At 45.5% G+C, this 25,606-nt stretch overlaps 1 protein-coding gene across 2 annotated transcripts in view; it reads left to right on the forward strand.

Annotated features, from left to right (window-relative positions):
- The first annotated feature begins 13,965 nt into the window (after nt 1-13,965).
- Nucleotides 13,966-25,606, forward strand: part of tmem260 (transmembrane protein 260) — a 28,053-nt gene continuing 16,412 nt past the window's right edge. The window contains exons 1-4 of one of the 2 annotated variants that reach the window (XM_066694460.1): nt 13,966-14,091; nt 14,252-14,415; nt 19,578-19,609; nt 21,299-21,450. In XM_066694460.1, coding sequence (XP_066550557.1) covers nt 14,286-14,415; nt 19,578-19,609; nt 21,299-21,450 — 314 coding nt within the window. In that variant the 5' untranslated portion in view covers nt 13,966-14,091; nt 14,252-14,285. The remainder of the gene's footprint in view (nt 14,092-14,251; nt 14,416-19,577; nt 19,610-21,298; nt 21,451-25,606) is intronic. The other variant, XM_066694461.1, reaches the window with a different exon arrangement.

A 25,606-nucleotide genomic window follows, 5' to 3' on the forward strand; every position in this document is an offset into this window, starting at 1 on the left:
TATTCTTTCTAATGAGTATTTTACTACACTGAGGCCCTTGTACAGTTTTATAATTTAAATGAGGATGTTAATATATTTTATCTTGTATACTCGTGTGTGTGTGTGTATGTGTGTATGTGTGTGTATGTTGGGGGGGTAAACACTCTTCACGAGTCCGGTCCTCTGGATTTTTCGGTTTTCGTTCATTGTTCGTACCCTTAGACATCCACACTGATGTTTTGAGCACTATTTTCTCTCGCTCTACAGCTCGAGCGTTTTCGTTTCAAGTCGGTTTCCCCGTGGAGAGTCAAGACACCCTGACACACCGTTCGTGGATTTTAAGTATGAACCCGCACACACTTCACACACGCACGCACAGACTCTCGCACGCCTCTGACCCCTGCCGCTGGCGCTGGCGTTTCTGGGCCTCGATTTTACATGCAGTGTTTTAAAGCTTTCAACACCCCTGATATCTCGCGAGGGACAGAGTCAGACCTGCTGCAAGGGCTCGTGGGATATTTTGATTCTATCCCCGTGCTCCGGGAATTAAGACCACCCAGAGTCGCTCGGTTGGGCTGTTTTATGAGTTTCACCAGGGTCTGCTCAAATAGGTTGGTAGTTCTCCCGGTTTTGCTTTTTGTTGTTTTAAACAATCTTGAGCTGGGCCAGATATACATGAGCAAGTGATGTGTGTTGGAGAGAAGACTGCAGTCCTGCATCTCGTATATGAACACTAACCCCTCCTGTGAGCAGCTCTTTGAATTGGTGGGCTCTCGCTGTAGTTTCCCCCTGTTTTACAGTAGTGACAGGTGCGATGTTTGCAATATTAAAAAAAGGCTAAAGCTATTCGATTAGGTAGCCGCATATATTAATTTTATTTCTAGACTCTGTGGTCTTAATTACAGCAAAGAAGTAACTATTATTAAGACTTGGCAATGTGATCTTTACTCTGTTTATCCATACCACTTAAAATACGTGATTTGCTTGAATTAGCCGTATTCCAGTTGGTAAGTTCGCGTGGGAAGCAGTTTGTGACCGGGAAATAGGGAAGAGGAAAAGTGTAGCCTGTTTTTTCACCTTCGTGCCGCCATTCAAAGGATAATCACTGGAATTTGCGTCCTGTGTGGAAGGGAAGTGATATACGCAGACCCTGGGAGATGTTATTCATTGAAGAAAAATAAGAAAACTCAAAATTGCAGTTATTCTGTCCTCGGGAGCTTTGACTCTGTCCTGCTGGGATTTGGTTGATAGTGAAGTGTGTACTGAAAATGTGCAAATCAAAGGATTTCCTTCTTAACTGGCACTGTGAGGCGAGGTGGGCAAGAGATTCAGACCTGAAAGTTTGCCATTTAACGGCAAAACATTGCAGGGATCAAGATTAAAGAGAGGGGTATGAAATCTTAACCGCTTGGAGAACATAGATGATGGTTTAAATCCATAATGGCCATGTGCTGTGCTGGAGAGAGTTTGATTTCTAGTTACTACATGGTGAAGCTAATCGGAATGGTTGCACTGGTTAAAGTGGTCTTTTATAGGACTTCTCTTTTCTGGGCTGCTTCTGGGGTCTGCCACCTCCATCATGGTACGAGGGACCCCAGTACAATGCCCACTGAAGCAACTATAATCGAACATCTGACCTCTATGAGTTGAATTGAGTGGAGATGGCCGGCCTACGTGTGACTCGGAGCGGAGCTGGGCCGTCTCTGTCGGTCTTCCACTCGCACTGCTTCACTGTTTTACTCTAACATTCCTCACTGGGACACAACCAGCCCTGGGGGGGGACGGTGGGGCTGCTGCTGTTGATGTTTTGTTCTTAACCTTTGTACGATCGGCGGGTGCCTGGACACCCCAAGAGCCTACTTTACTAAATAAAGATTTAAAAAATAAAAAGTGTCGGGGAGTTCCTTTGAGTATCTGAAGAGCGGGGACTGGTCGTTTTACATATTTATTCCCCCAGTAAATCTGTAGATGGATGTGCATAATTAACAGATTTTAATATTGCTAAACCTGCTTTCAATAAGACGCCAGCTCCTACCTGACATTTCTTTAATTCACTTCAGAGAGTAGCTGCTACATGCCTACATGAAGTAACATCTGCTGGGAAGTATATAAATAGACATGAAAGCTGTTTGAATTGTATATGAACCAAGTATCCCTAGTTTAGATTTCCACACAGACCGAGTTTACAAATGAGCATACCGCTGCATTGCGAAGTGTGTGTGTGTCCGGGCCTGCTGTTGCGTTTAAGCCAAATTTCATGATCGGTTATCATAAAGTGCGGATTGGTATTAACTGCTGACCGCAAGACCTGGGCCGGAGTTCACTATAGATCTTGACCATCTGTTCGCAGTGCTTCCTTATAGCTGTTGAGAGGCTCAGTGTGTTAATCCGAGAGGATAAGATAGGTAACCTGTCAGGATCATTAAAGGAAAGCTGCTCTCTTCGCTACAGCCAGGAGCGAGAGCAATGCCCAGCCTTGAAATGCCAACTTTTACATTTCCTCCGCAGACTTATTTGCAGTCAGAGCTGATCAATAACATCCTCTCTTTCTCTGTGCAAATGGGGATGTATTATACAGGGCTGTAACGCGATGCTGCTTTGTAATGTGTCTTAAGGAGGCAGTAATTGGATCTTGAGCTGCGTTCTCCAGCCGGTCATTACCGCAAAAGAAGAAGAATAGTAATGATAATAATACAAGTAAATTAAACTACACAAGGTGTTTCGGTGCCTAGGGGGGATGTGTAACAGTTAGCCCAGGCTCTGGTACACAGGCTGCTTCAAGCTTCAAGCGCTCCCCTGGGAGAGGCAGTAATCACAGCCGCTCTCTCTCATTGCTCGGCGCACGATGCTCAAGATTAGGTACAAAGCTCCTCAAATAGAAATGGAGTGCTACTTCTGTTCCCCCCCCCCCCCCCCATGTACTTGTGCAATATCACTGACAGGCTGCTCTCGAGTGACTGGGGCTCAGAGACGCGTCCTGTGCTTTAATCGCAGTGGGGTCGTGCCGAGGAGGCCTGGGGGGTTCAGAGAGAGAGAAGGGTGGCCTAAAGTTTCATCCATGAGCTACGAATGAGATGCCAGATAGTCCATGTATAGAGCACAGAAGAACTGCCCAGATTAAGTCTTGGGTTTGAATATAAGTGAATGGACCAGTAAAAGCCCCTCAAAGCTCCCTGTGTGCTACTAAAGATCATTGATAGATACTGCTAAACCTCTTCAAACAGGGCACTGTCCAGGTGTGGCAGATCAGTAAATACGCAGAGAGACTGAAAGCAGAGAGAGGTCCCCAACAAACACAGCTGGAGCGCCCTCTAGCGGTCCTCATTAGAATGACCGGCGATGCGAAAGAGCAGTCTTAAATTCGTGCAGATTGGGCGCCCCCTTGTGGTGGAGTTGTATATTTGTATTCATGGAAAGCCCAGCTGCTCTGCAACATCACAGCACAGTGGCCTACTGAGCACCGGGATTGCTGATGCATTGCATCATCTCTTGGTTGTTGAATTAATCGTGAGTTTTAGGAGACAGTCATAGTCACAGGAAAGACCGCACGCAATCTGATTGGCTCTGACATTTCCACAAACCAAGATACCCGCCGACGGTGGAAGATGTGGGAGCTTTATCACTTGAGTAACTGCCGGTTTGCTGTGGTCTTTCTTGTGCATGCGTATACAGGACACACTGGTGTTCCGATGGCTGCGGTGGGAATATATATTAGCGGAACTAACAGGCGCAAAAAACAGTCAGACTGGCGCAAACGCAAGGGACCCCACGCTCTCTGCTCGCACTGTCACTTTCTGTCGTTTGCACATCTGGAAAGCGCTACTGTCCAATAAGACACAGCTGTTACAATGACAACAACCCGCCGCTAGATGGAGACAAATCCTAGCCTGAGGCCGCAGGACAGGGTTGTTTTAGACCCCAGAGCTTCTCTAAAGCCGTCAAACCACGTCCTCCCACCGCCATCACACCCCTGGAGGATTGTATAAACCCTCCATTAGGCGCAGAGTGGGATTCAGAGCAGTAATCTTATGGGACAACAACGCAGTCTTCGGTCCGTATGGTCTGTGTATGTGTTTGTGTGTATACACTTACCACAGTATACCACAGTACCATTTACAAAAGTCACAGCCTTTTACATACTGTTACTGATGCATATTAACCTAAATTCTACTATTACTACTTAAATTACACACTGTCATTGATATAAAGCTGTGTACTACCATAAACATTGTACATATCCAGTATTATAGCATGCAAAAGTATTATCACATGCAGTCAAACTATCTTCAGCTACTTCAAGTTCTAGCTTTTGTTGTTGCTGTTGTTGTTGTAGGTGCCCACTACATCTGTCCCATAAATCTCTGCTTTGTGTTGAAAAATTGATAGCAGCACTCTTTGAGCCTTTAAAATATTAAGGAGTGGGAGCTATTTTTATTTCCATAAAGAAATTGAACCCAGTCATTCCTCGGTAGAACAGATTCCCCCCCAAAGTTTGCCATTTCAGTGGCAGGTCTGAGAACTATATGTGACAAAGGCAGGCGCAGGTAGCTGGACAGTCGGGCAGATTGTGCATCCTCTGTTAGATGGGAGTAAGGAATGGACCTGTCTTGGGATGATTCAGCAATATGTGGCTGCCAACTGACTAGCAAGAGAACCTCCAATAGATAAAGAAAAATCAAATCAAAGTTTTGCTTTTGTGGGAGTCAGAGGTCACTGCTTCCAGTCTGAGCCCCACCACCGCTCACCTCACCCACCGTGGGTCTGAGTGTCTCCCTGACTTCGAGGTCAATGAAAAAACAACCAAAACAAATCCATATTTGATGGGACTTGTGGTTGTGCGTGCGTCACAGCGGGGAGAGAGCGTCCGCCCGAGCGCACAGGCCGAGTCTGAGTCATCCAGAGAGCGGGGCCAGGGATCGACTGATGAGTCACAGCACGCCTAGAACATGTGTACATACACACACACAACCAGCAACTCAAGAAAACACTATTCAATGATTAGTCTTTTTTGAAGTAACTTAGAGATACGGTTAAATGATTCAGCGTGCTCACTTTCCTCTCCGGAGACGATCAGAGCCTTTCAGCTCGAGGTAAATCTCGTCTTTCGAGAGCAACTTTAAAAGAGAGAAGCACTTAAAGAACAAACCAAAAAAGTATGTTTTACGTAGAATATCAAAATCCTATTCACACCAATACTGTATTTGAAAAGGGTGCCTATAAGGAGAATATATTATACATTTAAGAAAAGAAACACACTCCATTGTTTCAATCCTGGTTTTATTTATTGCATGTTTCCCAGGCCTTTGCACTCTCTCTCTCTCACTGTCTATCCCTCTCTTTCTCCCTCTCTCTCTCCTGTCACTATGACAGGCAGTTGCTTCACTTGAGAGGCGCTCGCCTGACTGTTCAGGATGGAGGCTTAGTGCTACTTGTCTGGGCCGTTGCGAGTTGAATTTGTGAGGCGCCCATCATCCCCACGGCGCACGGAGCGGTGGAGAGACAGGTGGAGACGGGTCTTTCCGTCCCGGCATGACAGGAGTTGCTGAGTTGTTTTGTCATCCATCACCTGCAGCCCGAATTGGGGATCAAAGACCTGGGAGCGGGGAGGGGCAGCCAGACGAGAGATGTCAGGTTGTATCACCAGGTGCGATACAGCCTTCGAACGGTTTACCATGAATTACCCGGTGTTGTCTTCCCACACGCGCTGCCCGGCCCGGATGGATGGATGGATGGATGGATGGATGGTGTGGAGAAAAAACAAACAAGGGCTTTTTCCCCAGCGGGCGCACAGCTCAATAACGAAAGCTGGATGTGATTGTGTTTTTTCTTGGTACTTACACGTCAACTTTGCAATTTGACCCTGTGCAACACAACCCCCCAACACCACCCCCCACTGGCGAAATGCCACAGGTGTCTGGGGGCTATAGGATACCTTCAGTGGCGCGCAGTAAGCCCGGTAATTTCCTCAGTCACACCACAAACTTCTGAGGGAAATGATATGCAGATCACAGTCTGTAAATAAGAGATAGTTTTTTTCCTTCTTTTTCTTAACTAACACACACACACACACACACACACACACACACACAACAACCCGCATGCACGTCCCCGTTTTAATTTAGTCAACTTGGCAGTAATTTTAATCTCCCGGCAAATTGAACTGGTAGGGGATCGTGGCAAGCGTTGGATGCATGTTATTAATTCCCAGCAACATCTATCTTGTACAATTAGTCACTGTTTGCCGCTGAAAATGTCTCATTAATTATCTCCACTCGTTACTGAAGTTTGCGCTTACCTCCTTCAGCTGCAAACGCTGCAGTCAGAGGTCCCAGTTTCTCTGTCCAATATGAGACGCACCTCCGCACACAGCGCATTGCACAGGGCTTTAATTCCCGCTCCCCCTCTCTCCTTGATACGAGCAGCAGCGGGGCTCTGCTGCCTCTATAATAGCTTTCATGGTATAATTGATCATTTTTAGTGTGCTACACAAAAAAAAAGAAAAAAATGCACAGAGCTGGATGAATATTAAATATTAAATTTGATTTCACACTTGGCGTTAAATTGAACTCCTCTTTCTCCCCGCACACATGAAGGGGGGAATAAAAATAAACACGTTTGTTTACCGACTTATTTATTTATTTGTTGGTTTGTTTGTTTATCAATGTTGCTCCTTCAAAGCCCGCAGGCTGGGAATATGGCTGGCCTTTTTCTTTAATGAGTGTTTAACCTGAGTGTTTGCTTGTTTCAATTTTTTTTTTATGTGTGCGTGAATATTTAAATCAGCTCCTTCTAAAGGTTTTGGAGGAGAGAGCCCAAGGTTGGTTAACCTGTGGAAATAGAGGCACCAGTTTCTTTTCTATTCTTTACACCTTATTGAATTGCAAATCATGCATCAGGCAGCTCCTATGCAAAAAAAAAAAAGGCCCAGATATATTCAATGGCAGGTTGCAATAGCAGGCAAAGGATTTACAGTGACAAGTGACAAGTCTAAAAATACTTCGTGTCTGCAGTCATCAAGGCTGGGTAGAAGTCTAATTGTGACGCCTTTAATGGCTGTCTCATCGCTCTGGGCTCGGTGCGGGCACTGGTGTGTGCCGAGGTGGCCGCTGTGTTGTAGCTGCACACTTCTTGTGTCGTGCTCTCTCTTCTACATCACAGTCGTCTTTACACAACACACACAACCCACATGCAAAGGCAGCAGACCCGGCAGGCGGCGTCCTAAAGCAATGCACAAGTGCATGCTCTGGCACCGTCTGTACTGCAATAGACAGATTTGTGTTTTGCGAGGCTGTTCTGTAGGTGTGCATTGTTTTTATTTTATTTCATATAACTTAGTGTTCAAATCAGATGTTTAAGAAAATATAATCAGCATGAATGGGTCGTTTACTAAGAAAACGGCTGATGGTATTTGTAGACTTGCACTGTTTGCCTGTTTTATGGTTTATGGACACTCTTATCCCTATTTGGGGGGAATCGTCAGAAATACATTTATACTCCCCCATTTCCCACCTCTGCTCTCATTGTCTCTCCCCGATAGTCCTCTCTCCCTACTCCTTCTCCAAGCCTCCCTTCTCTCTTTCCCTCTTTTCTTCCTGTTATCTCCCTTTCCAAGCCCCCTCTCTCTTTCTTCCTCTCTCCCCCACACTCTGTTGTTTCCCCTTTTGTCTTGGTTGTGTTCCTCCTTTCCATCTCTTCGTCCTCTTCTCTGTTCGTTTCTGTCACACTCTGTCGTTATTCTTCCTCCAGTCTCTCATAGCACGCTCTCTCTTTCACTTTATCCCCCTCTCTCTCTCCCCCTCTCTGCTGTGATATCCTCGGCGCAACGAGGGGCCAAATTACTTTAATTACGGAGTAATTGCGCAGTGTTGTGTTAATTAAATCTTGATCAGTTTAAGTGAGTGAATTGATTGCTCCCACTTGGAAAGCACACTGTGGCAGCGAAAGTGTGAATCTCATTCTCTCTCTCCGTCTCGCTTTCCCCTCTCATTCCATCCATCCGTTCTCTACCTTCTCTATCTCTCTCTCCCATTCCCTCCATCCCAATTTCGCCTCGCTGTCAGCATCTCTCTCTCCCTCTCCCTCTCTGTCTTTCTCTCTGTCTCTCTGTGTTTAGGATTAGCTGGTATTATCAGGGAGGGGGTAGTTCACACCAACTTTGTCAGCACAGTCAGTCTGGAATCGCCATAACAAATACGATAGAAAATAATTTGAGGGGGCTGGCTTTTGCTTCAATTTAAATTCAAATTTTATCTTTAGGTCCTGTTGTTTTTAGAAATTGAATCTTCTGATTTTAATTTGCCCTTGTTATGTGCAGTGCTTTGGGCTATTTCGCAAAACGGTGCCTCTGAATTGCATTGTATTCCATTATGCAGGTTTTTTTTTATTAATTTGTTTTACATTTAAAAAAAGAAAAAAAAAGAAATCGTTTTTCATTTTAAAGAGCTTCAAAACAACCCCAAATAAAGAAATTGTCAAGAGAAGCCTTCATTTCAATAGTGTATTCAAATAGTATTTGTTGATGTATATCTGAATCTGTATTTATATATTTGTGTGTGTACATACAGTTCCATCTGGGGTGAGCAGAACTGAATGGAAAACCCCCAAGTCTTTACAGTACAGGTGACCCATCCATTGCAATCACACTGCATAGTGCTGTCCCCAAATCATGTGCACCAAGAGCTGTGCAACGCTGGAGGGAAGTCTGATGGACGGATGTTTCTAATGGGGTGTATAGGGGTGGATGACTGAGAGATGATTCTGAAAGCAATGATTTTGTGCCATGTGCCCGGGTGACTGTGCCAGGCGGAGTGTGTTTTGTGTAGCTGGCATCCGTGTTTGTGTGTCTGTGATGTGGGGCCACGCCGGAGCGTGTGCTTCCGCCTGCGTGTTGTCCGCTGGATTGCAGCGACTGTTTTCCGTTCTGGTTTGGACATTTTAAAGAGGGTATTAGTGGATTGTGCTCGGTTCGTGGGGTATTTGGGTGGAGATTATAACTGATATCAAGCATATGGCGGGGAGCAGAGAGAAAAATGGGATCAGAAGGAGGCAACACGGAGAGGCTGGGAAGGCCTTTATTGAAAAGCCAATAGATTGCCCCTCTCCGTGTGTGCGTGCGAATGTGTGCGTGTGTCCTGCTTTCAGAACCCACTCACCACGGTCTGTGCCTCAGTCCAGAGCTCTCCTGCTCCTGAGCTGAGTCCCTTCATTGGAGGACTCCTTCAAACACAAGCATAAACCATTAAGTGACTTTATCTGTGAAGCTGAACAGTTAGTCGTGCACCAGTATTTTGACTTAATACGCTGACTATCACCCTGTCCCCGATTGTTCCCTCCACCCCCTCTGTCTCTGACACAGGGCAGTCACACTCGCAACAAGCCACTGTTATCATAGCTGTGCTGTATTGATGCGATTGTGTTTGAGACTTGGACCTGGGTCCTTCGCAGCACCCAACTTCAGACCCTCATTTACCTGCTGGTATTTGAGCTCATGTCTCCTGGAGCTGCTGAGGTGCAGCTCTGCTATTGCCCTGCAGGGGTCACTCTCTCTCTACCTTCTGTGCTGGATGTGTGCTGCAGCCGGTGTGGAGGGGGCTGGGGAGGGAGAACTGCACCCAGTTTGTGTGCTGCATGTCTCTCCGGGAGATCCCGTGCCCTGCAGTGCAATTTCAGACACTTTTCACATGCTTCATTGCTGTGTGAAGACCCTGGATGATGTCAGATACACACAAAGACATCCAGTCACAGTTATAACCACACAGACGCACACACCACCGACAAACATCCAAGAGGCGACTTTTGGGGGTTTCTTGCTCAATAACATACGGCACAGGAGCTACCATTTTTTGTGTGCGCCTAGCACTCCATAGAACAATTTCAGAGTAACACAAAGAAGACACTTTTTATACACACACTTGAGACACACTCACACTCGGCCCCCTGCCCCCCCCTCCCCCACTCTAGGTTAATGCCTCTCCCCTCACTCTCCTGTTTAAATCCCCAGCTCTTACACATCATCTCCCTTTCCCTGTGCAGGCTATCTGTGAAGATAATGAATTTAATACCATTGCGCTTACAGCCCTCTAATATTCTCTAATAGCCCTGCGCCATATGGAACCACGGCTTTGTCCATTTGGGTAATTCCCATCTTCAGACAAGCCCTGTCGATAAAAGTCTCTTGATTTCGGAGAGGGGGCTCTTTAATCCCCGCTCATGTGACTTCTCCGGGCTGCTAATGCAGACCGCCACAAATAAACACACACTCTGAAAGCCCAAGTCGTACGCATGAAGGAAGGAAAAAAAAAAAAAAAAAAAACGTACTCACCAGGCGGTCAGTCCCTCTCAGGCCCGCACGTGGCCCCGGGGAGGGAGCCAGGCCCGAGCAGAGGCATCACAACTCAGCACAGGAGCATTACAAACTGAGGGGCCACCGGGCACCACCAATATAAACCCGAGTATACTGATCTATTCCAATGCTAACCTCAAATCTATCCCATCTGCCAACCCTCACTGTAGCGCGGACACTCACCCCGAGTCTGTAGATGACTAGCTGAGGCCATGACCGAAAAAATAATAATAATAAACGTGTTTGTGATCTTGTGCTCACATGCAAATGTATCTCAGGATCTCGGGTATTACTATTCCATTGTGTTTGTGATTCACAGATAACTTATCTCTGGATCTCAATATTACAAGCCATCATCTTGTGATCTTCAGAAGTCCCAAAATCCAAAAAAACTAAAAATTGGGGGTGATTTTGACATAATGCCACAATGCCAAATTGTTGTTTGTCTGGCCTTAACTAGCCACTGAAAACCCTCAACCTAAAACCAAACCATAACTGTCTAATTACACATATCCAGGTATATAGTTTTGGTTCCTGTGCTGTGTGTCTTATTAAGTACCAAACAATAGGGAATGTATTAATAATTCACTATTGTCCGAGTTGCTGCATTCATAGAAGTGAAACTGATCGACTTTATTTCTTTTCATTTGATGTGATAAATGACTGATGAGAAAAATACCTGTTCAGAAGTGGCTCGTGCAAGCGCCCCAGTGTCGGAGCGGGCCGTGCCAGCCTCGTGGCGGGGCTGTGTGAGCCGGTTCTGCAGCAGTAGTGAATCGGGCGCTGTGGCGGTGTAGATGGTGCAGTGTGGCAGTGCCCCCACCCCCCCCCCGGCGCTGCAGCCCGCCTGATAACCAGCCGCGGGATTAACGGTGACATCACGGCACAGAGACGGCTGCGGAGGGGGAGGGAGTTTAAGACTGATTAGACAGGAGGGGGGGATTAGGAAACCGTCTCCGAGTTCTGACGTGCTGACACAACCCCCCCCCCCCTCCATCACCCTTCGTTCCTAACATTTCCAGCTCATCAGCGTGTGTGTATTCAAATTCAAACACACACACAACTCTACACCTGCTCACACATACACTGGCGTTATACCCGAGATCGTCCCTTTCTAAAGTCTGTTTTTACTTCTCAGAGTTCCTGGAGTGTGGATCACCACCATGACCGATGTATGACAGACAAGAAGTGCTGCTGTTCTTGAGAGACACCAACCCGTGTCAAAAACACACCAAACCCTCCCTGTGATTGTCGTGCTTGTGCTCTCACTCAGACACACACTCTCTGCGAGCCTCCTTCCCCTCCCCTCCTATATGTTCCTATTTTACTACATCATAATGAAAGTAAAATCATTCCTTTCAATGGGAATGTAGTAAGCTGATTGTGGAACTGAATACAGGGCTCTAGACAGGGTGTAGGGATTATCACGTTATAATTTGCCTGGAATGGAAAGATGAAAACTCATGGGATGAGCACCTTTTTTCTTTAACACTGTAAATGAGGGCTGCAAACAGCGTGGAAGCGGCATCGGTGAGAGGGTGGACAATGACATCCGGGCTCATGCCTGGACGGCCGCATGGTTTGTGATTTTTTTAGGAGGGGATGTAGCTCAGGGTCCATAGTTCTGATTAAAAGTGTGGTTCATTTTCATTGAGCGTTGCAAGTTATGGTAGAAGAACAGAATTATGTTAGGAGGCGTGGAGGAAAGGAGAAAGTGTGAGGGGGGAAAAACATGCAAAACATCATGAGAAAAGATCTTAAAATGAGCGTAATCTCCGGGACAGAGGTGGAGGGGGTGAGTGGGGGCTGTATCTGCTGGGTTGTATCCTGGACACTGACGCTCATCACACAAAAGCACAATATTTACCCAGGGAGGGGCTTTCCCTTCTCCCTCGCAGCAGTGCACACAACCAGAGCAAAGACAGTGGGATTGCAGAGCTCGTCGGAAACTTGTTTCTGCTCTTATTTATACAGACCTAAGGTTTGAAAATGAAAGCCACTGTATTACGGGAGTCTGTGTGTCACCTAAAGGAGGGAAGACACCTGTAGCTGGGCGATAAAGCAGCTTTGTAAGTGTCCTTGTACTTCATGATTTCTATGGCTCCCAATGCAATATCATCGTCACTGTGTCTGAGGAAGTCAAGAAGGAACTTTAAATACACAATATCAGCCTATAGTTGTCCTGTTGGTTATGAAATTACATATACAAGGTGTCCTAAGGTACTCACATTTGCCCCCAAATACAGGATATCTCCATTCTGCACGATTCCTGTACCTGTTGCACTTTTGCCTTCCACAGATGAGAGCTGTAGCATCTCCTCCCCAGCAGAGGTCACCCTCCCCCTGTGTGTGGCAGAGCTGTCAGTGACCTTACGGGTTGCACTGAGCCGAGCAGGGAGCCCGGCCCTGGGGCTGTGGCTCACTGGCGCCCCTCTGTGGAGATGACCTGAAACTACCACGGTCAGTCCCAGCACAAAGCCCCCTTCACATAAAATAAAAACATGCTTTTAATACACAACTCCCATTACCTCTTGTTGTTTGCATTCATGGCTTGTTTCTGATCTGCATTTTTTCTTTTGATTCCTTCCTGATCTTCTCTAACTGTCCTGAAGACTGTGTACATTCACGCTTTCCTCTAGACTCTCAGTGAAAAGGTAAATCCTGTTTATGCAAACCTGAGTCACGTTAATAAGACCCAGAGAAACGGAAAATGCAAGGATGCCAGATCCGCAGGGACTCAGCAGGTTTAAAATGATCAAGGCAATGTTTTTAAAGGCTTTAAATCCTTTCAGAGACCTGTGTTTGAATGAAGGTTTACCTGGACTGTCAACGGTTTAAAAGCTCTGGACGTATGTGGCTGCACTCCACCGAAAAGCAGTTTTGCTTTGTTCAGCCATTGTCTGCACCGAACAAAGGCACTCCCCATCCTATACCATCCCTTCAGTTTGGGACGGCTATGACATTTACACAACATACCCTTAGCCAACACCTGACACCCACTAATAGACCATTACTCTTGGGAAACTTCTGAACCACTGTGAGAGTTTACTGTACTTTTCAGGCCTGAGACAATGGTCCGGTCACAGTCTCCTGCCCTTATTGACTCTACCTGATTTCTCTGCACTGTCCTGGATTAAGGGAGGAGGGTGGAGCAGTGGTCTTAACTCACTGTACACAGGTCAGGTCAGTGCAGGTCTGGAGACGTTAACTCTGTTGACCCAACAGGCTGGGCTGCCCTGATCGTTTTTCACTGTGTTATGTCATGCGAATTAAAGTTAAAACCTAAACTCAACAACAGCGCGTTGGTTTCACATTTCAAACCTATTGAAATAGGCATGTCATACCTCAACCCGCCGACAGGTGGAAACCCCGAGCCGGCACAGGCGCACTTTGAACTGGCGGGACCCTCTTTTCAAAGCTCTGGCCTATACCATAAACACACAAGATAGGGGGTGCGGTATTCATAGTCAATTTCTGTTTTCAGCCATAATAAACAGAAAGCATTATGAATTGATATTTGTTTCATTAATTCTATTCAAATAAATAATATTTCCAAAAGATACGTGACGGAAAACCTATTTACTTGAATTTAAGACGTTAACGGCACGTACGCCCCCCCCTTTAAAGCGTGGGTAGAAGCCGAAACAAGGAAGAGAAATGAATCAAAACAGACTGGACTGAAAACAAAAGTTGGTGCAACAGAGCCATGTAGTCGAGGTCAGGGTTTGTAACAATGCATGCAACGCAAGCTGTCCGTGCAGTGAGACTAGGTACCAGTTTTAAAACAAATGCATGCATATATAGTCTAATATATGTGAATATAGCCTGCGCACGATCCTTACGGGACTCTTTAACATGCACTTTTAAACTCCCATCCGCGTCAGTCTGAGTGTTAATCACACACGTGTTTTCATCCTTGTTTTGTATGAGAGGTCCCACATTAGCCGCCGCGGCGTCCAGAGCCATGGCGTCGACACCGACCCCGCAGCAGCGAGTGTCCCGGGAGAAGTGGCTGCTGAGCGGCGCTACGGTGGCCGGCGTGGCGGCGCTCTACCTGCCGTGCGTACAGCGCTCCGTCCCCGGCGGCGACTCAGGTACAGTGCCTCGGTGCCGCGGTTCTCCATAGGCGTGGGTGTGTGCATTTAGCCAAGTCAGTGAAACATTGGTTTGCGTTATTGTTGCGTAGCTCTCCGCAGGTCTGCGCAGATCTGCAGAATCTAAGCGATTCCATTGGTGGAGCCGCGCAGATCTGCGGACATCTGCGCCACTCGAACGCAACGCAGGGACTGTAATTAGCCGGTTTGAGATATCCCATCACTGTTGAAGAGTGATTGATTGAATCCACACTGTTTATAGGACCAATATCTATCTATTATCTATTCAGATAAAGCTTCATAGACTTCTGATCATCATAAATATATTTAATTTAATTTTGATTACAGTAGAGTCGGTAATATATGTATAGATTCATAAATATACCCATATTTATCCTCCCTTGTGAATAAATGCTATACTAATAATATCATTTCTGTCTACTATTTTGACCCAGTATACTTTAAGTACACTATTTTTTCACAAGGCTCTTAAATATATTATAATAAGGTATCATATGGAAAATACAGTTTTAAACTTATATAGTTATAGTTATACACTTGGTTTTGTTTCAGTCGTACTGCATGGCTATACCTTTGCCTGGCAACAAAACAAACACACAAGAGCTGACAAACCAACAAAATGGAAATGGTCTTTTCATTTAACACTGACGCGTCAATGAGAATCACACACCCAGCTTTACTTACTCAGTGATTGAAAAATGTACTTTTTAAATAAAAATGAGTAATTTTTTCAAAGTCAGATTCAAGAATATATAACTTCGAGTCAGCGACAACAAAAACGTACATCCCAGTAGATTAAAAAAAAGCTTTTGTCTGGCCACTTCCTTTTCCGTGTTTTTGCAGGACTGGTGTGCACAGATTCCTGTCCTGTGTCTATTAACATATGTTGCCAGCGATGGATGTTTTACCTGGCTGCAAACTGTTTCACACCTGTTAACGCTGATTTCGCTAATCTGGTATTTGCTGCCACTTTAACAAATTTGAAAGCCCTCGATTTACAAACTAATCCCCGCAGCCTGCAGAGTGCCAGAAGCCAGGCTGGAGTGAAGCTGTCTGAGGTGGACAGAGATTAAAGACAGGCGGGGGAAAGTCACCGGGCCTCCGAGCTTTTTTTTGTACGCAGTGCTGCCCAGGACCCCTGTCTTGTCTGGGGGGTGTCAGGGCTCTGTCTCCTTTACCACCAGATTCCCCAGGGCACCCGGAGAGCCGCCACTCCTCCCCCTCAGTGCAGGTGTATGGGTGTGTCAAAGGGTACCAGAGGTGCGTTCTGGGTAGTGACAAGGTCTTCTGTTTGTTGTTTGTGTTCAACGTCAACCCTAATAATTGCTGGGCTTGAGTATTTAAAGTGATATTCTTTGATGCTTCAATGCTGAGTTTGGTGATTTATGGTAAAGTGCATTTCCAGATAGATCATACATGGGTTCCTATATGTGTCCCATAGTAAGTATAACCCTAACTGCACTCTGTAAGGAGTTATGAGTCAGTTTGCAATTGCAAAGGTCAAAGGTCATAGTGAGGGACAATTTTGAACAGACCATATAGAAGTTCTATAGTTCTACTGAGTTCTATAGCAACCATTATCCTATCTACATTACTTAAGCTAATATAAACAATTTTAAATAAAGATTGAACTTTAGGGGAGGTCAGAGGTCAAGAGACCAAGGTGCTTGAACAAGTTTATCAGTAAATTTTTACAGAAGTCAAATTGATTGAAGCTTTGAACTTTCCTTTCTTTGATACTCACAGTGAGTTTGACCTTGAAGAAAAGGTCAAATTCAAGGTTATGTGTTGATCGCCCATATCAGGTTTCCTATCTGTGTTCTGCATTGACCATGGGTCTATCTCCTCTCTGTGAGGCATTATAGAGTGAAAAATACTAAAATGGTGCATTTGACCTTAAAAGAGAGGTCAAAGGTCAAAAATCAAGCACATTTTTCAACATACGTTTTTTCAAATATATGGTTTCCTATACATGTTCTATAGTGAAAAACACTATATCTTCTTTCTGAAAGCAGTTATAAAGCACCAAAATATAATTGACCTTTGAACCCTAAAGGAAAGAAAGTTTAAAAGTTTAAAAAAATATAACATCACAGGAACACATTTGGTCCCTTATCACATGTTATACGATGACCATGATAGAAGATGGGGTTACAAACAAGTTTGCAAAACTCAGATAAGTAGAATTTAAAATATCTGAATATACTTTGTCTGCATGTGTGTTTTTGCACAATATTATTGAATATATAATGTAATGTACTGTAGACTGTTATAATGTACTCTGTTGTTCTGTACTGTACTACACTATAATGTTGCAACCACAATTCTGATCGTATTACTACACACAAACCCAAGGCCATTATTTTTCAGGGAATGTGTGTGTATGTCTGTTTGTGGTGTTATTATTATTATTCATTATCTGTGTGTGTTCTAATGAATACTGCATGTTTTCAATATTTTTGTTCCATTATCGAACATGTAAAATACTTCAGTCGTTTTCAGTCTATGGACAAGAATGATTTGGACTATTAAAAAGTCTGTGTTGTTATATCCACTTGCCCAGATTTATACACATTCACATTTACAATTGTTCGCACTTAGGATTCAGGACAGTCCCAAACCCCTTCCCTTCAGCCTTCTCCCAATTTTCAACAATAGCTGCCACTGCAGAATCATAAGCTGGCAAATGTCAGTCATCTCCAATAGTAACTTCATCCAGGTCCTGTCTCTCTCTCCTCGCTGTGGGAGGGATGGTTTGTGTGGGAGAGGCAGCAAGCCGAGCGCTGTGAGCTCCTAAATGCTTCAACTCCATTTATTCAGGACTTTAACCACGATTAGCATACAAGTAGCATTTGCTGACGTTTTGAAGTAACTTTGCCAAAAGTGGAGCTCGATCTGACAGCAAGTAAAGATTATGTTAATAGATATTTCACTACTATTATTAATATTATTTAGAAAAACGACAATGAAATGACAGGGGGGGTATTCAAAGCCTGTTCTGAATTAATGCAGTCATTATTCGGATACATCACACTAGTGAAAAGTCAGCAGATTCTTTTGCTGTCAGAATTATAATTGTAAATACCATCATCTGTGGGGAACGTGATTAGGGACAGGAGTGCGGTGGGAGCCCCCAGAAGCCTAATCCCTCTGACAGTTCACCTAGGGGTGCAGTACGGCTCTTAAAATATCCCGAGCATGCGTCCCCGGTATTGGTGACAGGGATACACTGCCATATCAGAGTAAAGTGGCAGATTGATATTTTTAAGGTTACTTGTTAAATTAGATTTTGGTCCCCTTGTGTTATTAAATATTATACATATTCATTGGGCAATACATGTTTTTCTAAATGCATTTATAAAATGTAATATAATGTGCTTTCCTTGTGGGGAATTTTGATTGTGACGCCCAACTACCGTGTCTGAAAGCTACAGTGAAAGCCTTCCCACATTTCTGTGCCATGCAGGGGTGTGTGTGTGCAGTGCTTTTTAAAACGTGGAAAACAGTGAGTGGGTCAGGCAGGGCACCGTAAATTGGGTTCCCCTGACTGGCCTGGGGGGGGGGGTGTTTGAGAATGCACTGGTTCTCTGGATGCAGATGAATTACACGCTGCAAATGTAGTTTTTTTTTTTTTCATTTATTTTTTAAATCGCCCCCCGATAGGAAATGAGCAGCCGCTCCGCAGCGGAGTGAGCAGCTTTGCAACGCCACCCAGCCCATCTCACAGTCTTTAGGGATGGCGAAGGATGCGGCTCTGATAGAGACCGTCTTGGGCGCCTCTGAATTCTCCAGGTCCCGATTTCACATTTTAATCTCTTTAGGTGTGATCTGGCCCCGAGTGGCTCAGCGCGGCTCACAGGGAGCCCGTTGTCTAGGAATGCGAGTGTGGAAATGGCCGGATTATGTGCAGGCTGGCTGCTGTGCCCTGCAATCGCAGAGATATTGGGCTCCTGAACGCTGCCCTATAAACTCCACATTTTGCTCTTGATAATGAGACTAGCATGTCTCTCCGTGACTGTAGCACTAACTGTCTTTTTATAATTTTTATTTATTTCTGCATCAAGTTTACAGTATATGTATGTGTGTTTCTCCTTTCTTGTTGTATCAGCAGATGTCACAAGCATGTCTTGAGCAAGTAATATGGCTGGGTTGAAAATGTTAGAAACATTATTATACTTTACTATATGTGTCTTCTTTCTTAAATAAAACTATCAAACAGTCTCTCAGAAACTTCCCAATTGTCATTTTAAGACCAAGGCAATAAATAGAACAGACCACACATTATTTTTTCAGTGTGTTGGACTTGTTATGTTTTAGGCCATGAAAGAGATGTTCTTTTCTGTCCTGTTTGTGTGCGGACTATACCGGAGAGGCAGTGACAGAATATTGAAACCACGGCAGCATATACTCTGTATTCATCATACTTAGTGAAGAATTGTAGCGTTTGAATTGCATTCAGCCTGGTAGGAAGGCCCTGTTTAAACCAGGCATGCAAACCTGCAGTGGAAATTCTCCCATCAAAGGAAACTAGGAAATAAAGACGGCAAAGACCTGCGGTTGGCATGTCGCCCTGTGGAAACTGAAGATGTGTCCTCTGGGTCCCCAGCTTTAGCGTAGCGGTGGTGTTTTTCCGCCGTCTCTCAACGACTGCACTCACCCTTCAAGCTTGTCTGTGTCCTTCCCAAAGCCTGGAGGGAGTGTGAGCGAGGGAGCGTGTCTATAGGAGGGTTGGGTGTTTAGGGAGGTTGAGGGGGGGGGTTGTCTGTGTTGACTAGGGAGGGGTGCTGTAAAATGACAGCAGCAAGGCTTTATTACACTGTGTGTGCAGGAACTGGGGCGAGCGATTGTGTCTTGTCTTGTGTGTGTATGTGGGGGGGTATTGATGGTTGGCGGCCAGTTTGGGAGGGGGCACGTGGGGGGAAGGGGGTTGGCGGGGAGGGATCAGGGGAGCGAGGAGAGATGAAGGGAGCGAGCGTGCCGCTTAGGAAATGTCACGCTGGGAAGATTTGCAGGTTTTGATCCAGGCAAATTAATGCAAAACCCCAGTGCAAGTATTTGGATTGGGAAAACTTTGAGGGGACTCATCTCTTAATAGTAATTATTGGGTTTACATTAATTTCGCTCTCTCTTTTTTTCCACAGGAGAGCTGATCACTGCTGCCTGTGAGCTGGGGGTGAGCATTAGCTGTATTGTTTAATCAATTCACTCATTAACTCTTATAAGCATTAAGGAAGTTTAATTAAGCATGGGCAGAAAGCAGATTAATTTACTTTCAGGCTACAGGTTTTTTTTTTTTTTTTCTATACACTTATTTTACTAAGTTAGAAGTACAGAATGCTATAATTTGCAACCCGTTTTTTAAATCCAATTAAAGTCAATGGTAAGGCGATGGCTTTTGTAGGCTTTGCCTTATGTACGGTATAAGGCTTATTATACCCCCCTCTTCTTTTTTGTGTGTGTAAGCCGCGAAGAATGAACTAAATCGGGTTAACAGTTCTAATAAGTTTTATTATTTAATAAAGTTTATTACGCCGCTGTGATCCTTTTAGGGAGGCTGTGTCGGTGTCACTATGCCAGTAATCCTGCAGTTAGTGCTGCAGTCCGTGTGGCCTTGCATGTCTGCCTGTCTGCCTCACTGCCTAACTGTCACTCACTGTGCCTCTGTCGCCCTCACCCGTCCCCTCTCTCCCTCTACCTGTCCCTGCTCCCTGCTCCCTACTCCTGCTCTGCACGGTCCACTCAAACTGCGTGTATTTGTGTACACGTGGCAGTGGCACTCTAAAGTGAGAGTACACAACTCTGTTAGGAGGCACAGGGTAACCATTTCTACACACCCAATCATTTATTTGTGTGTGTGACAAGAGCAAGCTAAATAAAGCAGAAGTTGGGGATGCAATTTTGTGTTATTCACGTATCACGCTGGCTGCTCTATGTATTTGCACCCCATGTTTGTCATCCTGTTGTTTAAGGAAGTCACTGCATGCCTCTCTTTCTCTCAGCCTCCGTGTTGTCTCCCTGTCTTTCCCCTGCTCCATTTTCCGGCTCGACTCGTCCTTCCAGCCAGAGTGAATGCTGAACTGGAATCGGGTGCAATGTTGCCTTCATTTCAACAGAGCACAAATTCTTCCCCAGACCCCTAGACTAAGACTGGGAGACTTATCAGCCATGGGGATGGCTTTGTCATTAATAAACTCTGCCTTATCAATGCTTCTAAGACTTAGGCTAATTGCTGAGATTGCGCGTGTCCCCGGTGACTGTGTTGTCAGCCAACAGCAGGGCAGCAGTGTGCAGCTGGCACCGGCAAGCACTGCCATCCTGGGCACTGGGCAGATGGGCCGTCCTTGGAAAGAGACTCCTCACTGGCCTTGTGGAGGGGCATTCAGAGGTCAGAGTAGGACGCCCGTCTCGCAGCCACCGCTCGGTGCAGCCCCGTGCTCTTGTTAACGCCGCGTGCTTGGCAGTAAACGCATCGATTTCAACAAAGAGTAGTAATTAAAATTACAGGCTTTTAATTGCATATCACTCTCCCGTCTCTCTCTCTCACTCCCCTCCTTTCATCCTGTGTCGTTTTGCTTCCCTCAACCCCCCCCACGTCTTCCTTCGACTCTTTCATCGCCTAACTATCTCTCTTCACTCCACTCTGTATGCTCTTGTCTTCTTCAACATCTTAAAACTGTTCCCCTTTTTCCACCTCCTTTCTCCTCCTCCTCTTCTTTTTGAAGCGGATCAATGTGTTTTCCTCCCTCTGATTGTGTCTGAATGTGTCTTTGCTATCTGGCATTCTCCCTCTTCTCTCATTTGACAATATTATCCCCCCCCTCTCCCTCTCTCTCTCACTCTCTCTCTCTCTTTACCTCTCCAGGTGGCTCACCCCCCAGGCTACCCTGTCTTCACCCTTCTGTCCCGCCTGGCTATTGGCCTGCTGCCCCTGTCCTCTCCTGCCCACAGTGTCAACCTGCTGACTGCCCTGCTTGGGGTTGTGGCGAGCGGGGCGCTGTGCTTCACCGTCTGCAGGTACTACGTGCATCAGCGCTGTCACCTGTGCCCCCTACACAAAATCAAGCAAAACAGATTACATTTAGCTTGCACGGTATCGGAAAGCATAGAAAGACATCCATTCAAAATACCTTTTGTGTATGTGTGTAAAGGCACTACTGCAGTGTCACCTTGTGTATTTATAAACACCACAAAATGGGTTGCTGTGCAAAAGGCTGCAAACGGGAGAATTCTCCATCCGAGCAGCGGTGGTAAATGACAGGTAGTAAATGAGTATAGCACGCACATGTCTTGTACTGCTGTCGAAGGGATTAGGGAGCAACAGGATGGTAAATTGCTTCAGTCAAAATTTAACTACAGTGTCATTTACATTATCGGGGCGGGGGACAAAGCAAGGGCCAAGAGGAAGTGGCATCACAGACACGAGTAAGGGATTCTGGGGTTGTCGGGCTCAGCTGGGAGCTCCGGGGCCTGCGGGGGTTTGAAGCTGATACAGTTATCCTGGAGGGTGTTGACCCTTGTTTCAGAACTAAATTTCCTGCTAATCCCCTCCTGACCTGGAAGTTCTTTATCCCGTTAAGCTTTCTGTGCTGCGGGTTGGGAGGTCAGGAGCAGGGCTGTGTGTGTGACTGAATGGGAGGAGGGCAGACCTTCTTTCTGTGTCTGATTAGAATCACCCAAGTACACAGAGCGTCTGTAAATACATAAAAACATTAAACAAGTTCGATCTCTGTTATAGCAGAATACAGATGAATAGTTTAAACTGGTTGCAGTGTGTTTAGAACTAAAAACACAGGGTTCTAAAGTGAGAGATTATATATTTAAAAAAATGTATTTTATACCCTGGATAATAAGGCAAGACTGAGGTGCAGACAGTCCAAAATATAAGACAAAGAACCTGGCTTCCTCCAGATAGAGAAGCAGGTGACCCTGAGGAGAGCTTACCTCTCTGCTTTACTTGATGAACTCGGGCGAATTCGCTGTTCGAGGGAGTCAAGCTCTCTTTATCCCGACTGCTGTTTCAGCTCGGCCCCAATCAGTCCTTTAATTATCCTCGTTCACGTGCGCAGGCCTCTGTAATCCTCAGTGGAAGGGCTCCTGAATCGTCGTCTCCCCCTGTACTTACACCGGTGTCTGCTTGACCTTAAAAAACCTGTTTTTTAAGAGAATCACCCCAGCCCGGGCCTAATGTGCCTCATCACTTGTGTTTCGCAAGCACTGTGGGATTTGTTTTTTTATTATATAACTTTGCGTTTACTATTTGTGTGTGTGTGTGTGAGTGTAGTATATAAAACCAAACCTTCCTAGCTGTTCATGATGCCACCCCCTGCACCTGGCCTGACCTCTGACCCTTGACATCGCTATAGCCCAGCCCAGCCCTGCTACATGCTCTTAACCTGCAGGTGACCCCATTTTAAAGGGATTAGAGAAAGCGGTACAGGGCAGGGCTCGCTCTGCCGGCCTCGCCATGCTGCACGCATTGCTCCTAACCTTAAGACCTGTTAACCCTCCGGTCTGCTGGGTCTGCAGCACTATCCAAGACACAGTATTGCTTCTTTTGCTGTGTGCGTCACGCAATTCCTCTCTGTCCTCAGTCCTGGTATTGTTTACATTGATGAGCCCTCTGCTAAGCTGCGCTTGGGGTCTCCTGAGACTCCTACAAGGCCAGGTCAAGCCCCCGATCCGTGATGCACAGACCAATAAGAGGAGTGACCTCTGGAAGAAATCACGATGGCCTTCTATTTGCACACAAAGCAGCAATCTACCACTGGTCCCCCCACTGCAGTGCTCTGACAAGACATGCCACTACTGTGTGGTTATTAAGTACAGGCTAAACCATACCTATTAGGGGTTTTACATTATTTAGATACTTTATAATTAGCTGTCTTGTGATGAAGTTATGCTGCTGTCTTATACACGGTATTTGTTAAGGGGTACTTTAGATATATGATAATTATGCAGTGTATACAGATAGTTTGTAATGGAGTGGGAATTTACTGAAAAGAAGAACACTATTCCCCACATTCTTGTTTGGCTTGTTGAGGCCAGCTGTGTGGACAAGTGACCTCTCCGTCCAGACCGACAGATAGAGAGTGTTCGAGGTCCTGCTCACGCTCCCACCGGCGCTGACGTGTGAGCCTGCGCTTGGCCTGCGTTGGCCTCCATTCTGCTTCCTGAAGGCCGCCCGAGCCTGGCGGTGTGGTGTGGGGTCAGTGTAGAGGCGCGCCTGCGGAGCTGGGAGAGGAAGCTCTCGCTGTGCCGACTGGCTGTGCCGCTGACTGCAGCCAAAGACATCGCCTTTCATCTGTCATGATCACCAACAGTCTCTGAAATACTACAGCAGAGTGGAATTATTAGGAACGTATATGTACAATGTTGATTTTCACTCCTCTCTCTCTTTCTCTTCATCAATCTATCTTTATATGAAAATTCATATTGTGTGTGTGTATGAATATGTATGTATATAGACTTAACTGATATGATAAAATAATATAATTGATTTATATTGAGTGCCGACGCTGTGGCTGCCGGTTCATGTTCTCACTTTTAAAGTCTGCTCAACGAGGACCTTGGCTGGACTGGACTCGTTGTTGTATGGTCTGATATCAGAGAAACCTATTAAAGAGAGCAGGTAAACAAAACTAATCTGTTTGAAATGGGCTTCCTTCAGCCTTTTACCGGAAAGGCCGGACACAACAGAATAGGAACCACAAACCTTTGTGCCTGGGATTTAAGAGGGGGCTGAATAGGAACCAAAAAAAAAGGGGCGGAACTGCTTCATTGTTATATTCGAGTCAAACACACCCCTGTATCACTGCAAATGTGAACTTATTTATATATAGTATGTATGGAAGTATGCTGTACTGGTATACAAGCTGAAAGGAAATTCCAACTCTTGAATATGGATGTGAGGGTCCTGCTCTTAAATGCCATGTTGTCCCTCAGCAGTGGCTGTAGATTATTCTTCTCCCAGGCAACATCTCTGTGTCACTGTGTTTTTTCTTTGTGTATTTATTAGTGAGGCAAGAAAAACAAAAATGTGAGTGGATCACTACACTGATCCCCGGCAGGAAGTGTCTCTCACGGGGTCTGCGAGGTCACGCTGTCCAGGCCCGAGAGAGTGGACAATCTGAAGGACCGTGGACGGTATTCAAATCAGTACTGCGCACGTAATCTCCAAATGCACTTCCTCCTCAAATCCAATTGAGGGCTTTTTTATTTTATTACTGGGACACCCCTTTTAATGGTAGCAAAGGATCACATTTTAGCCGGGCTGGCAGTCACACCCTTTAAGCCCTTAAGTATGGGCTTACATGGGGTTTAGTATATATATATTTTTAATCATCTATGTTTTTCAAATTAAGAGAAAACAAAATAAAATATCCAGGCTAAGGCAGGGCTGGGTGATGGCAAGAGATCAGAGAAGGTTTGGCAGAGATGTGGGTTGGGGAGGAAAGGGTGTATGTGTGCATGTGCATGTGCGTGTGCGTGTGTGTGTGGATGTGTGTGTGTGTTTGTGTGTGTGGTTGGGGGGCGGGTCAGTGTGGGGTCAGTTCCGGAATGGTGGAGTTCACAACATAGGATCCCTGTGTCTTTTTTGGCAGTGAGAGTCGAGGTGCTCAGACTGGGCTCTGTGTGACTGCTGTTATGGCATACTCATCTCGGCAGGGCCGCAGCCCGCGAAGTCTGTCTCTCCGCTGCCATTGCCATGACTTTCCCAAGATAACAGTTAAAGGAGCTCTTTGCCCTCTGTTCTGTTCATTCACAGAGGAGAACAATAAAGGGACACAAGCAGAAAGTGACAGAAATGTGGTATTGTCTGGCTCTTTTCCTCCCTTTTATTCTCAGTTGAACATGGCATGGTAAAATGATTTTTACATTTATCTAACACTGAGATTGAAAGCACAGACGTCCAGCATAAGAGGTTTGCCTCTTTTTTCTGTTTGCAAAGACCACTGTGATCAGTCATAGTGTTTGGGTTCAGCAGGCAAGGAATTCAAGACCAAAAGGTACAGGCCATTTAATCTCATTGTAAACCATCAGTTGCCCAAGCTTTTTAACTCCGTGTGGAATCCATGCTCTGAGATGTGTGCAGAGGAAACCTGCCTGACCGTAAATCTACATTATCCAAGGAACGTGGCACTGCCAGGAACATATGGGACTATGTGGTACT

Source organism: Amia ocellicauda, chromosome 21 (assembly GCF_036373705.1).
Source record: "Amia ocellicauda isolate fAmiCal2 chromosome 21, fAmiCal2.hap1, whole genome shotgun sequence".
NCBI classification, from domain to species: Eukaryota; Metazoa; Chordata; class Actinopteri; order Amiiformes; family Amiidae; genus Amia; species Amia ocellicauda.